The sequence below is a fragment of the Chelonoidis abingdonii genome, chromosome 20 (assembly GCF_003597395.2).
Source record: "Chelonoidis abingdonii isolate Lonesome George chromosome 20, CheloAbing_2.0, whole genome shotgun sequence".
Classification (NCBI taxonomy): domain Eukaryota; kingdom Metazoa; phylum Chordata; order Testudines; family Testudinidae; genus Chelonoidis; species Chelonoidis abingdonii.
This window is the reverse complement of record NC_133788.1, coordinates 8,963,012-8,977,382: the sequence shown is the minus strand read 5'-3', so window position 1 is coordinate 8,977,382 and position 14,371 is coordinate 8,963,012. Positions and strand designations below refer to the sequence as shown.

Genomic DNA, 14,371 nt, shown 5'->3' with positions numbered 1-14,371 from the left:
GCTAATTGTAGCACAACATTGCAGCTCATAAACTGTCCCGAATTCATTTGCCTGAGAGAGATCTTCACCGAGGCCCTGTCGCCTAGTGGTTAGGGCAGTGGCCCATGAAATCTGTTCCCAGAGTAAGAAACAAGTCACTGTGTGACTTTGTGTCATTGACCACTCAGAGCTTCAGTTTACCCATCTGTAAAATGGGCACGATCATACTTGGATGTTAAGGGGCTTGTTTAGTTTTTGTAAAGTGTTCCACAATAATGAGAGAGTACCTTTCATCTGAGAATAAACTAATTAATGCTATTGAATCACTTCGACACTAGCTTGATGGCTTCCATCTTGGCAAACATTAGGGACTCACCTGGGGAGACCTTCTGAGCTAAAAGCATGTATCTCCATTGCCTAGCTAAAGAGCCAGGGTCTGTAGCAGGGGACTGTTACACACTTGTGTTCCCTCCAGATTGGGACATGTAAACACACACTGACCCAGGGGTTATAATTGCACTATGGAAATGTGAAGTATTTCTTCATATGCAGTGTGTATCTCCTGTACCAGTGCACAGTCTATGCATTTACCATGAAAAGTACACACTAGTACAAAGGAGGGAATAATAATACTTCTTATATGTTTGTCAGTAGATCTCAAAGCCCTTTACAAAACCTGATAAAACCTGCTTTGAGCATATTAATCCAAGATAGTAAAATTGTCATTGCATTGTCAATATTAAGATTCATATAGTTTATACTAATTTTAGATCTCAGAAGCTGATAAGCCTCCTGATTAGAAGTCAAGACATTATTGGTGAGATCAAAACAACACTGTTCTGATATCTGCAGAATGAGAATGAAGTGGACACATGTTTGCAGCAATATGCTATCGGACAAATCATGCGAAAGGGTTTCATTCTAAATAATGCTTGATTTATTTCCTGAAAACAGGATTGTATTGGCTATGAATTTAGGTATCGCATACTGAAATCTATCCTTAAACAATGCCAGATAACTGCATCTCTGCTTACTAAGCAGGCTAACTTTGGTAGTTTATGACATCAAAGGGACTTCAAAGGATTGAAGTCTCTACATAAAATAATAATATATCCTATAGTACTCTGGAGTAGGGGGTAGCTCATGTGATTGAAAATATTCCATTTTTAAAGAACATAGTGTTAAACCTGGGGAACTTTCATTTTGGGTAATTGCATCCTTTTTTCACAGGTTTGTGCAGGGTTGTGCCTCAGCTTCCCCATTTGTGGTCTGCACAGTACTTGGGGATGGAAGTTTCTGTGTCTTCCTTTTTTTACTTTTGTAAACCAAGATTGTAAGCTATTTGAAGCAGGAAGTGTAGGCTCTTAGTCCAAGGGATGCTGCTGTCTAGCTGAGGCGCACAGATGATAGTGATACAAATAAAAAAGGACAAGGATACAGTTTGAAACTGTTTTAAAATCATTTTATATATTCCACTTTTCTTCCTGAATAAAAACTCAGGGGGAAGTCTCAATTTATCTGTAGCCTTCTGTCTGGTCAGATGGGAGATTTGAATGCTAATGACAATAAGAGGGACCCAGGAGATTTTTTTGCATGTGGCTAATTGCCAGTTTGCCTGGTGAGCTAGGCACACTTTTTTTTCTTTAAATATCTCCCAAAGAGAGATGTCTACAGTCAGCCATATGAAGATTCACATAGCTATGTGGGCCAGCATCTCCAACTGAAAAGAAACCTTCAGGCATTCTCTTAAAGGCTTGGGAAATCTTGGCAGCTGATCAGACCAAACATAGAAACATAGCCAGGATGGCAGTTGCAATTTTGGAGAATACTAGCGGTAGAACTCCAACGGAGAAACCTTTTTATTTTAATGAGTCCAAGTGACTTAACTCACTGTCTCTCTTCTTCTTTCCCGTAGGCAGTGTGAAAGTGTTGCACTGCTGCAGAAGGTTCCTCTCTGGTATAGTGACCAGTCAGGAAGTATGAAAAATCAGGACAGGGGTGGAGGGCAATAGACACCCGTATAAGACAAAGCCCACCAAAATCAGGACTGTCCCTATAAAATCAGGACATCTGGTCACCCAACTCTCTGGCTTGACATTTGGGTTTGTACTGTTACCTATCACTTCAGTATCTGAGCACCTTCTACACTAATTAGATGGGTGATAGCAAAATCTTCAGCAGATTTTATGGATTCTTTGGCTCTTCTCCTTTTTTGGATTAAAGGAAGCTGTGCTGCTTAGGATGGGTTTGTCTTTTTAAGTGGGGAAGTGCCTGGTTAAAGTTAGGAGTGGTGTTCTTATAATGAAGGGAAAACATTATTGAAGAGGAAGGTTTTGCAGGATTTTCTATGGGTGATTGAGTTTCTGCATTTGTCTGATTTCCTCTGGAAGCTTATTTGCTCAGATAGCCTTGACTGAGAATGCCTTGCCTCTGACTGCTTCCTTCTGAACTTTATGATCCGCATTGTCCCAGAAGAGCTCAAGCATCTTAGTGACCATCTATGAAGTGTGGTTTGTAGCTGGGGCCTCATCCATCAATGGCTTTGAGGATTAGGACCAAGCCCTTAAACTGGCAGTGGACACTCTCTCTAAGAACCTGTTTCAGCTTCCAGAAGAAAAATTTTGAGTAATATATCAGCATTAAAGAAGGAATATGACTGCAGAAGTTTGATGATGTTTTAAAATACAGAAAAGCAATGCTCGAACAGTGCTTTAAAACAAGTTCTTTATAGCTGGTCAGCACCTTTCACCCCAAATGCCCTCAAAGTGCTTTGAAAACTATTTATAGGCATTTTTCTGTTTTCATGTTTTATAGAGCCCATTTTAAGGCTTTCTGTGAGTTACAAAATTATAAGAGAGCCCCACTGAAATATGGCTGCTGCTCTGGGGTGGAGTTGAGTGGTCCCATGACCCACAATATACTGCACAATGGAAAGAAGTGAAATTCTGCTCCAGAGAGAACTAAAGGGTGACTTGATTTGATTGATCTGGGATTTAGAGCCTTATCTCACACAATTGATCTCAACAGGAGTTTTGCCATGGGAGTACAGTCAGACCTTTAATGCTTAATTCATTCCAGTCTTCCTATGACTTCTGTACAGGCAGACTTCCTGTATCCATGTGTAAATAGAGCACCAGACTGGGACTCAGGAGAGCTGGCTGCCATTGCTATGGGCCTGCTTGGTGACCTTGGGCAACTCGCTTCATCTCTCTGTGCCTCAGTTTCTCTATTTGTAAAATTGGGTTAATGATTTATTCTCTCCTTTCTCAAGTACTTTGTGATCTACTGCTGAAAAGGACTATATAAGAACTAGGTGGTGGTGGTGGTGGTGGTTGCAGGATCAGGGCCTGATCCAAAGCCCATGGAAGTAAATTGGCGCCGTTCTATTCAATGCGCATCAAATCGGTCTTTGAGGCCCAGATCCTGTGCTGAGAACAGTGCAGAGCAGACCCACTGTGGGCTCTGTGTGGGCAGACTCCTGTGCCTGCTAGAGTACCACTGAAGTCCAGTGAGTGCACTGAAATGCAACCACAATGCCCTCTGTGCAGTATGGCTTGTGAAGTGGTGCAGTCCTTCAACTCTTTCCCTCCTTGTGCTGAGGACTGACTTACCTGAGTAGTCTCATTGATTTTAATGGGGTAGTCTGCAGGATCTGGCTGAGGGGATAATGCCATGTTATTTTATGTTGTATATGTATGGACTGTAACACATGAGAGGAGCCACTTCCACAAAGGTTTATATGATTGATTACATGGTTTGAAATCCAGTGTGTAAAACAATTGCTGCATCCTCAGCATTCGCTGCATCCACAGTATTTGTACATAAATCACATTTTTGTCTCTCTGTAGGAGCAGGTAAGTGACTCACATTAAACATGATTGTGAGAATAAGCTGTTGAGATTTGAAATATCATCATAACTTCTTATTTAGAGCTTCCAAATTCTTCCCACCACTGGCTTTTCTGGTTCGTGGGATCTTGTAGCAGTCTTTCAGGCCCTGTCTTACTTTATATCAGTGGTTCTCAACCTGTTTACCATTGTGGGCCGCATATCTAGCTCTCTGAGAGTTATGTGAGCTGCATCCACACAATATATATACTACCTGTATGTCCCTGAAGATATCATATGTGCTGTTTGGGCCGCAGGTTGAGCACCACTGCTTTACATACAGGCTTAACTTTATATAAGGGAGTTGCCTCATTGCAGTCCAAAGGACCACTTGTGTATTTTTTGTTGTTGTTGGATCCGGGCAATTTAGGGTGACCTGATGACCTGATTTTATAGGGACAGTCCCGACTTTTGGACTTTTTCTTATATAGGTGCCTATTACCCCCCACCCCATCCTGATTTTTCACATTTGCTGTCTGGTCCCCCTAGAAATGTTTGCAAGAATTGCCTGTGTGTGTGGTGAAAGAGAGTGAGGGTATATGCACATGCATTGTCAGCCGCCTGAAAACTACAGCAAAACCTAGGGGAAGATGCTTCCAAAACTGCCACAGAATAAAACTCAAACACACTTCCCGCGGTAACTCCGTTGAGAGCTCTGGAAAAACGCATGGGACGTCTTTGTTCTCGCTCTGTATTAAACCCATGGAAGCCCAAGGCTACAAGTTTCCCCCCAATGGACTACAACTCCCAGCATGCACCAACCGGAGAGCGCATGCCCAATGGAGGTCAGTTTGAGTGGCAAGTTGTTTGTTACACTGTAACACCAGCTGCTTTCTGCACTCTGGAGCTTTTGCTGCCTCTGAGCTCCCTTAACTCCTTTTGCCTCTAGTCCCTTGCTTAGCTTCCCCCTCTCCCCGTTTTCTCTCGCTTTAGATCTCTTTCTAACTTTCACATCGGTTTCTCCCACCCCCCCTGCTCCCTCCCCTTTCCTGGAGTCTTAAAGGGGGAGAAGAAGAAAATAATTTGAAAAAAACCTCCAATTTTTTTTTTAAAATTATTAATAAAAAAATTAACCTTCAACATAAATGAACTACAAATGAGAAAAAGGAAAAGATGGAGCTGCACATTTTAGAGCACAGGCTCAAAGTAGCCAGCATAGCCAAGGAGAGCATCCAGTTGTTTACCTATGGATTAATCAAACTTGCTTTCCTTTCCTCCAAGACCAGGTAAGTGCCAGATAAATAAGGGGAGTAAAATGAAAGATAAAAGAGCCTGCAAGTGAGATCACATTCCCGTGGCTAATTCCATTGCAGAAGCCAGGCTAGCGAGGGGAGGAGGGAGGTGGAAAACAACTTGGTTCCTTGGCATTTTTTTTTCTTCCTTGTCTCCAAACGTTGAGGGGGAGGGGGTGTTTTTTATTTTATTTTTTCTTTGCTTTTTTTTTTAATATATTTTTAAAGAAAACCTCAGTCTGTCTGTCCCCTTGTTTTGTTCTTTTAATATGCATATGTCGCCTGGGAGCTGCTCCTTGTAAATGAATGGATGAATGAAAACAGGTGTGGGGAATGTGCGGGGGGAGGAGGGAGGCCATGGAAAGTTTGTCTTTTAATTTAAAGAAAAGTAAATTAAAAAAAGGGGAACGGTCTGTACAACAAAGACGAGAGCAGAAGCAGAAGGAGTGGTGTGGGATTTTTTTTGTTTTCCCCAGCACGTATTTGAAACAAACACCCGTTACATGATTTGCTCTTTTAAGGGTGCTTTTAAATGCTGAGTACTCTGGAGAAAGAAGGGATTGAAGAACATGCATTGTTGCAATATTACAGTCTTGTATTTTATTATTTATTTATTAAGCATTGTGGTTTGTGAGAGATATCTGAAGGGGAAAAAAATGCAGTGGCAGGCAGTGTGTGAGAATATTTTGTTTTTCTTCTTATTTTGACCAGTCTATAAAAATACATGTGTATTCTGCCAAGGCGCCTCAGAGGAAAAACAATTTAAATTGCAAGTGCATACTATATCTATATAAAAATATAGTCAGGTTGTTGACATTTGTTGGTTTACATGGATAGAGTGGGAGGTAAATAACCCAAACTCTTTTTCAGTTTTCTGAGCCTGATAATTTGTATTTCACTTCTCTTCACTGAATCATCCCAAATTGCATTTATGTTTAAAGACAGGGGACTTTTGCAGGCAAGAAGAGAGAGAATAAGTTAGCATTATTTTTCTGAATGGTTTCATTCCATTCTGTAATGCAATCTGCTCTCTTCAATAATGCTTAGGGATGAATGGACCTGTTTGTGGTGTAATTTGATTGCAGTCCCTTATCTCTTACAGTTAAACTTCTTGCATTGAAATTTCACTCTGATTTGTGGCTCATCCCAATTGGCTTAACACTGGCATTGTTTGCTGTGTAATGTATGCCAGCACCATGTTTACTGCTGCCTCTGAATACTCAACAGGGTATTAAAGGCTTAAATCTTATATGTCTTTTTTAATGTACAGTTTCATTACTAATTAAAAGGGACTGCTAACCTTTGTTCCATTTAATTGCTAATCAAGTCACTGTTTTCTGATGCTTCATGTCAGCATTAAAGTCTTCCATTGTTGTATGCAGTGTTGTTGTAGTCGTCTTAGTCCCAGAGATTAGAGAGAAAAGGTGAGTGAGGTGGTATTATTATTATTATTATTATTATTAATAATCTTTTATGTTATGTTAAAGTCAACATTTTGCACCTTTAAATCTGTGGCTCCTAACAAACAGATTCTTTTTCAAGTTCGAAGATTGTCCAGTTGTTTTCCAGCTTAAAGTTACATTTCTTGTCCACAAAATTTGGCAACCATGAATAAATCTAGGGTTGCAATATACGTCTCTTGCGTGTGTGTGCAGTACTGTATCTTGCATTTGGGTTGTACTTTATCAACCTGCAGGTTTCATACTGTTGCCCATCACTATGGTATTGGAGCACCTTCCATGTATAATTAGAAGCAATAGCAAAGTCCCTAAGAATCTTGATGGAGTCTCTGGCACGTGTCACTTCTCAGGGTCAAAACTCTGCTTGGCGAGGATTTTATGCTTTGTTTTTTAAAAGATTTCATTCATTCCCTCGTTTTTTTAATATACATATTCCTGCTGTTGGTAGGGATTTAGGAATAGAAGGTGGCGGCATGTAATGTCAATCTTCTGGTGACGCACTCCTTAAGTAGTGTTTTCTTTATAGAGTGTTACCATGCTTCACAGGTGCTTAGGAAATCGCGGTCCTTCCCACAAGGAGCTTCTGTTCTGATAGAGGTAGCCCTCACAATGAAGGATCAGCCATGAAAGTGGGAGCAGATAACTGGGTTGATCTATCAACAGACTTCCTCTCCCCGTTCTGATCTTCTTTAAAGTGAACATGATGATGGCTTGATGATTATGAGCCCAAAGCTCTCTACTTACCCACAGGACAGAGTTCCTACTTCTTCCCACTAGTGTTACTGAACCTCATTTTGGAGCGACCAATCTAGAGGATGAGTAGGAAATTGAACCTCCACACCCATTAAGTCTTTGTACAGAGATATTAAGGGTGCCAGTTGCTGTGGTAACCTTTGCTATCTGTGTATGTGTCCATTGAGACCTCAGAGTGAGTCTTCACCTTTGCTGCCATATTGCCGTTAAGCGGTGATGACTTTTGGTACACATTGGTCTGGGATGGATTTGAGCCAGGGACCTAGTAATGAAATGATCAGTATCCTGAGATCGGTACTTTTGAGCTCTTCAGACTCCCTCTCACAGCTGGATTCTCATTCTGGGGGAAGATGAGTGAATGGTGGTGAATTCTGAAGCATACATCTGACCCACTTGTAGCACATCCTAGTTCTCATGCCTTCATTCATTATTCTTTTACTTGAGCTCGCATTACAGTAAACACATTTATTTTTAAAAAGAAGTAACCGTGGAAGTAATCTGATGGCTATGAGTAAGAAGGCAGTTAATGAAAAGAGAGAGTGAGACCCAGTCTGAACATGGGATGAACGGAGGCAGGCCTTTTTCTTTTTTTTTAATAAGTTGTTTTAAAATTAGCAAATGTTGATTTTGAAATGGCAGATGGGCAAAGGGTAAACAACAGCAAAGCTCTCAGATCAAATACAGTGTGAAAATATATCTAAGAGCCAGGTCCTCAGTTGATATTAATCTCTTTAGGCCTACTGTCTTCAATGGAGCTACACTGAAATATGAGTCAGATTCGTAATTGGTATAAATTGGTGCACTGCAATGAAGTTGGTAGACTTACAGGAATTCACACCAGCTGAAGATATGGATCATGTATTTTTAATGGCACAGTTGAGATCTGCACATACCAAAACTGAGATCATCACAATTTTCCTGCAGTTACCTTTGATGTTTCCCCCATTGTTTGCTGTTCTCTTTTTTGCATCAGGTCTAGGCTTGGAAGAATTAGGTTTTTTGTTGGTAAACATTAATTGCACCGTACACACACAAACGAATGAAAAAATATTTCTATCAATGATTATCAGAATTTGCAGATAGGTAAAGTAAGAAAAATGCTGCATGAAAATTTCTTAGTTTGATTTCAGAGTATTTACTTTATATATTTTCGTGTGTGGTTGACAATTTTTGTGTTAATGGTTATAAAAGTTTAAGTCTTTGAATCTGTGTCTACTGTATTTAAATAATTATTTTCTGATCTTTCCTATTGTCTGACCTCCCGCCCGTAATTTTCCACAACTATGAAAATGTAAATTGCTAAAAATTAAAAAATGTTTAAAAGCCATACTTTTGTGCAACTGTGAAAATTTCTATCAAGACAAATCTTTTTTTAAAAAAAGTTTAAAAATAAACATCAATATTATTCATCAAAATTAAAAACCAAAAAAACCTGAATTCTCCCAAGCCCAATTGTGTCTAAGTTTCTCTTGTAAACTTCTCAATGGCAGGAACCTTCTGTGTTTGTACTCTGTAAAGCACACAGCATGCTTTTGGGTGCTGCAAAAATCACTACCACCACTGCTAAATCACTTAGTTTTAATATTGCACCCTTTCCCCCTTTCTTTCCTTTTGTGTATGTTGTCTTTTTCAAGTGCGAGCTCTTTGGGGAGCTGGTTTCTTGTATGTCTGCAAAGCACCATGCACATTTACCTGTGTGGTGCTGTATAAAGAGCAGCTTCTATTCCACCAGCACCAAAATACCCCCCACCTTCATCTCCTATTCCTGCTGCGGTGGTAAAAATTAAACTGTTCCTTACAATGAGGTGATGCACCACGAGTGACCTGTAGGAGGGCTTTCAGTTTAATAAATCCTATTCACTGGTTGATACGTTGCCCCGTTGGTCACCTTCGCTTGCCTCCTGATTCAGATGTTCTAATTACATCCTCTCCTGTCCAGGAGTTAGAATCTAAATACCCACTCTAAGCGCTAGCAAGGAAGGTAACAGGGAGAATGTCTTTCGAATGAGTTTAAAAATAGAATCACAGAGTTGAGTTTGAGTCTTCTGAGACATCTAGGAATGAGGGCCGTGGTAATGGGTGTCTCCCAAACCTTTTGAGCAAAGATTCATCCTGGAATCATGATAATTAGTCTGATAAGTCCTTCCCTTCTTATCATTCATGATCCAATGCAATTTTGCAATGTCTTGAGAGTTTATATATAATGTGTGTATAGTATACATATGTGTCTACATATGTTTTATTGCTCTTGATATTTGTAACTTCTGACCAGTGCTTCACACTATCAACTTTCTGGGGTCAATAGGTCAACACGTACCTTTGGAGTTGTCAAGTGGCTAATTAAAAAGATGATTCATGGGTGCTGGTTTTTCAGGAGGGGTGAAGTAAGCATAAGATGATCTTTTACCCTGCCAAACCCCTCATCTGAGACATTGGCCATGCAAGACCATGTGACAACTCCCAAATGCAAAAATGAGAGAGACCAGAAGAAAAATGAGTTTGAGATGAGGTAGGTAACATTGATGGGATTAATTTATTGAGTCTCTGTAAAGATTTCTAAACCCATCAGTTGCCTGATTTTCTGCTGCCAAGGTTTAGTAGTGAAGAGTGAAATAAGCCAGTGTGTGGGTCCAATCTGGGTCTGGAATAACATTACTTTATAATCAAGGTGAAGTTGAAAGGTATTGACTTGGGGTGGAGGGTATGTTTACAAGCCAAAAGATTTATTTATTTATTTTGGGGGTTTTGTTTTTAAACTTTGGCTACTGAAAATGTAACAAGGAGACCAGTACAACAAACTACATATCTGTGTCTAAATTGATTTCTCATTGGGGAAACGAAACAGAGGGCGCTTTTTAGTAGAGATGTGAGTTTATTCTTTGAACTAATCTTAACAGGCCTGCAGATGAACAATTTGTTGGTGCTTTGAGTATAAATGTCTTCTCTTTGCACTGTCACTTGTTTTCTCATAAATGTCTGGGCTGGACATAATTTAATGGAAGATGGTTTAACACTCTCAAGTTTCAAACCTTGTGATGGGGTAGTGTGAAGAAGATGTTCTAGATGTTAGGAACTGGTATTCAAGAGATTTGTGGTCCATTTCTAAATCTGCCATTGTGTAGCCCTGGGCAAGTCACCTTCTTATGTCTCATTCCCTGTTGTGGGCTACATTAGAGTGGGGGTTCGAACTGTTCCCATAGCTGAAGTCGAAGCATCTTAGTTCAACTTACCTGGTCATCCTCATGGCGGTGAGTCGACTGGCACAGCTCCTCCGTCGACGCCGCTTACTCCTCCTGCCGAGGTGGAGTATGGGCGTTGATTAGTGGATCAATTTATTGCGTCCAGACGAGACACAATAAATCAGTCCCCGATGCATCAAACACTACCCACCGATCCGGCGAGTAGTATAGACATACCCAGAGATACTGTCTGGCTTTTGTCAAATGCTAGATCCTCTATCCAAAGTTCTTACTGCTACTCAATGACTCTTATTTCCAGTTACATAATTCTGTATGTTCTAGGGCAGTGGTTCTCAAACTTTTATACCTTTCATGTACCAAGTCTCTGAGTGTGACCCCCTTGTCCGCCATAAATTAAAAACACTTAAAAAATATATTTAACACCATTATATGTGCTGGAGGAAAAGCGGAGTTTGTGGTGGAAGCTGACAGCTTGCCACCCCCCATGTCATAACCTTGTGACCCCCTGAGGGGTCCCAACCCCAAGTTTGAGAACTCCTGTTCTGGGATCACCAAAAGACTTCTACAGATAAGAGGGTACATTTAATCTCAAAACATTGGGAGGGAGTTGGGCTTGTTTGGGTTCCGTCTCTTCCCCTCACCCCCCCACACGTATATTGGTATGGAGGAGATTTTTCAAGGACCTGTGTGTGACATCAGAAATGTAAGGACTATGACTTATCAGTCTAATCTGTCTCTGCACTATCTACTATGACTATACATTGTTGAGGCATGGGGATGGTGGATAGGTTAGGCCCTTAAAGGCTCATGGAGAAATGGCTTCTTCTTTCCTCCCATTCCACCCCCTCCTCCCCCCCACCCCGAGTTCAGCGATTCCCCATAGCACTCGGCCATATGCCTCTGCATGCTCTGACTGCTGCCAGGAGCACTGGCTGTGTACAGTACTGAACTCAGCAGGAGAGGCCCAGCACCCACTATACAGCAAGCAAGTTTGGAATGAGCAGAAGGAGCAGAGAATGAATTTCACTTTGCCAGCTTGAGAACATGGCTCTGTAACCAGGAAGAGCAGCCATTTATGCTTATGAAGGGTAAACTCCATCGACTGCTCTTAGAGGACATTATCCAGTGTTTATAATACTTAAGACCTTGGAAATAACAGGTTTCCTCCCTGCTGATCTGGTATTTTTTTTTTTATAGATTATCTACAGACATTGTTTCTCATCCACCTCCCTTCCTCTGTTCTTCTCACATATGACCAATGTGTCAATGTTTGTTGTTAGCGTTGCCTGAAGCCTTGACCTGTCAATCCTCTTGCAAGTTGAGCCATGTACGATCATGTCTATACTGGAGAGCTTACAGAGGCGCAGCTGCACCGCTGTAAGATCTTGCATGTAGCCACTCTGTGCTGACAGGAGAGAGTTCTCCCGTCAACGTAATTAAACGACCACCACCGAGGGGTGGTAGCTCTGTCAGCAGGAGAAGCTCTCTGGACAGTGACACGCTGGTGAAACTTGTGTCGCTTGGGGAAGGTGTTTTTTCACACCCCTGAAAGACGTATGTTTTGCCGAGGTAAGTGGTAGTGTAGACATAGCCTAAGAAGTAGGGAGGAATGCTTAGAACCTGCATGGAATTCAGCTGAAACATTGGAATCTCCAGCTTTGTGCCATGAAGCTTTGTGTTGTTGGAGAGAGATGCTGTCTTCCAGACATCAAGTAAACCTGACGTTCTGACCAGTCTTTGTCATTGACATAGGGCTGTTGAACCCAGGCTTCTTTCTAGATTTGAATTTGGGCAACCACATTCTGACCATCTAAATTCCCGCTGTAGTTTCAAATGAATGTTGTATTCTTCTACGCTTTCTATCCTAAACTGTTTGCATTGGCACAGCTGCTGCTGTGCCCCACTGCATTTCCTTGGTGTGCGTGGTGCAAGATTAGTAGGGTAAGTTAAATGCTCAGTGATGTGTGAACCCTGTCTTCCTCATTGAAATATTCTTAGGTTTAATGTTTGTTCAACACTTTGAAGTGTTCAGATGGTGTGTGTGTTTGTGTGTGTGTAATTGAAAAATATCTCTTCTGATTTCTATCTGCTCCCTCTGCTGGTTGGATGTCTGAGTCTTCAGCAACAGAAGAACAATATTGTATAACTTATTGTGGACTGAATAGAGACGCTGGATTTATGACTTATTCCAACAATCTGTAACCCACTAATAACCCCTTCTTCCAGCTGCTCCCTCCCCTTTCCTTTCCTTCCTATGACTGGAGGGATGTTAACAGGACACTTCACCTTGAAATGTCCCTTAAAATGTATGTTAACTACTTAACGCCAAATAATCTGTTCCACCTTGTATTTAGCAGTGACATTCTGGGTTAAGCCATGTCTACCTGTACAGCGTTGAAGTGGCACAGCTGTGCTGATACAGCTACGCCGCTGCAACATATCTGGTGAAGACACTCTATAGTGATGCAGCATAAGCTATGTCTGTGAGAGAAGCTCTCCTGCTGACATAGCACTGTGTACATGACTGCCTATGTCGGTGTAACTTCTGTTGCTCCGGGATGGTGGAATATTCACACCCTTGAATGACATACGTTTTGCCAACATAGGCAGTAATGAAGACATGGCCTTAGTTTCCCAGACTGGAAGAAGAGCTGGGTGTAAGCTCAAAAGCGTGTCTCTGTCTCACCAACAGAAGTTGGTCCAATAAAAGATATTACCTCAACCATCCTGTCTCTTACATGAACAGTGACTGTTGTGTTTTTATGACGACTTCTTAGTGACAATGTTGTCAAGTTTGTTTGTTTTTTAGAATCAATAGGATATTCCCTCAATGTATTGTACTTTTGATTAGGTCTAGTTTTTAAGGCCTAGACCTATTTGACACTATCCCATTTCTGTTTTATAAAAATATAAACCATTCTGTTTTTTTTTTACAGTGGAATTACCTGCTGGGCATACTAATACGTTTATTTAATACCTCATTTCCTACTAGTCTTGATTGCCTCAATGTTACTGTTTTAATGCCTTTGGACAAGCATTGCCATTTCTTTTTTCAGAGGAAACACAGCACAGATTTGTTCTTTTACTAATGTTGGCAATAAACAAACTCCAGCTCTGATCTGCTGATAATTGAACGCTGGTAAAGGAAGAATTACACAACAAGAATGTTAGTGAGGAAATAACTCTATTCATTTCGGTTAAAAATCAACAGAGCAAAGCTTGTAAGTAGCAGTTGTCATTTCTAAGTAGAAATATCTTTCTTTTCCAGAGCTCAGCTCGCTTTTGTGTAACTAATTAGAAGATATCATTATTAAGAGAGAGAAAACAATTGACAAACATGTTTCATTATAGCATAAAGGCACTAAAGATTGTTTGGTTGCAAAAGAGATCTAATTTCCTGTTTGTTCCAGATCTTCTATGGAAAACTTAATGTACTGGCTATGGCGACTAGAATCTAAGTTCACTTTTGAGGTTTGATGTATAATAAACATTTTGTACTGCTTGATACAAAGATTTATTCTGCCATCCAAATAGAGCCATTAATGCCTTACAGGCCAGAATTCACTTCCTCACTTTCATCTGTTAAATATATGTAACTAAAGATTAAATAAAAGCTTGCAGTTTAGAAGCAGTCCATCTTAGAAGGCTTGTGCTAATAATGTTGAGGTGTCAAAAGTGCTGTTTAGCTCAAGCTGGTAGAATCTAGAAATGATGAAGTCTAGATTCATGCAGTAGTCAAACTATTTGGAACCATTTTTGGGGTGTCTTTGGTGAACTATACTTTTAGTATTATAGAGATCTCTAAGGACCTGCCTGTCTTGATGGGCAGAAAGCCAGCATACTTCAGTCATGATAGACCA

The 14,371-nt window shown here is 40.6% G+C and overlaps 1 protein-coding gene across 1 annotated transcript in view; it reads left to right on the top strand.

Annotated features, from left to right (window-relative positions):
• Nucleotides 1-4,663: 4,663 nt before the first annotated feature.
• Nucleotides 4,664-14,371, top strand: part of CASTOR2 (cytosolic arginine sensor for mTORC1 subunit 2) — a 162,802-nt gene continuing 153,094 nt past the window's right edge. Inside the window, exon 1 of the mRNA XM_032786929.2 lies at nucleotides 4,664-5,092. Coding sequence (XP_032642820.1) covers nucleotides 4,980-5,092 — 113 coding nt within the window. The 5' untranslated portion in view covers nucleotides 4,664-4,979. The remainder of the gene's footprint in view (nucleotides 5,093-14,371) is intronic.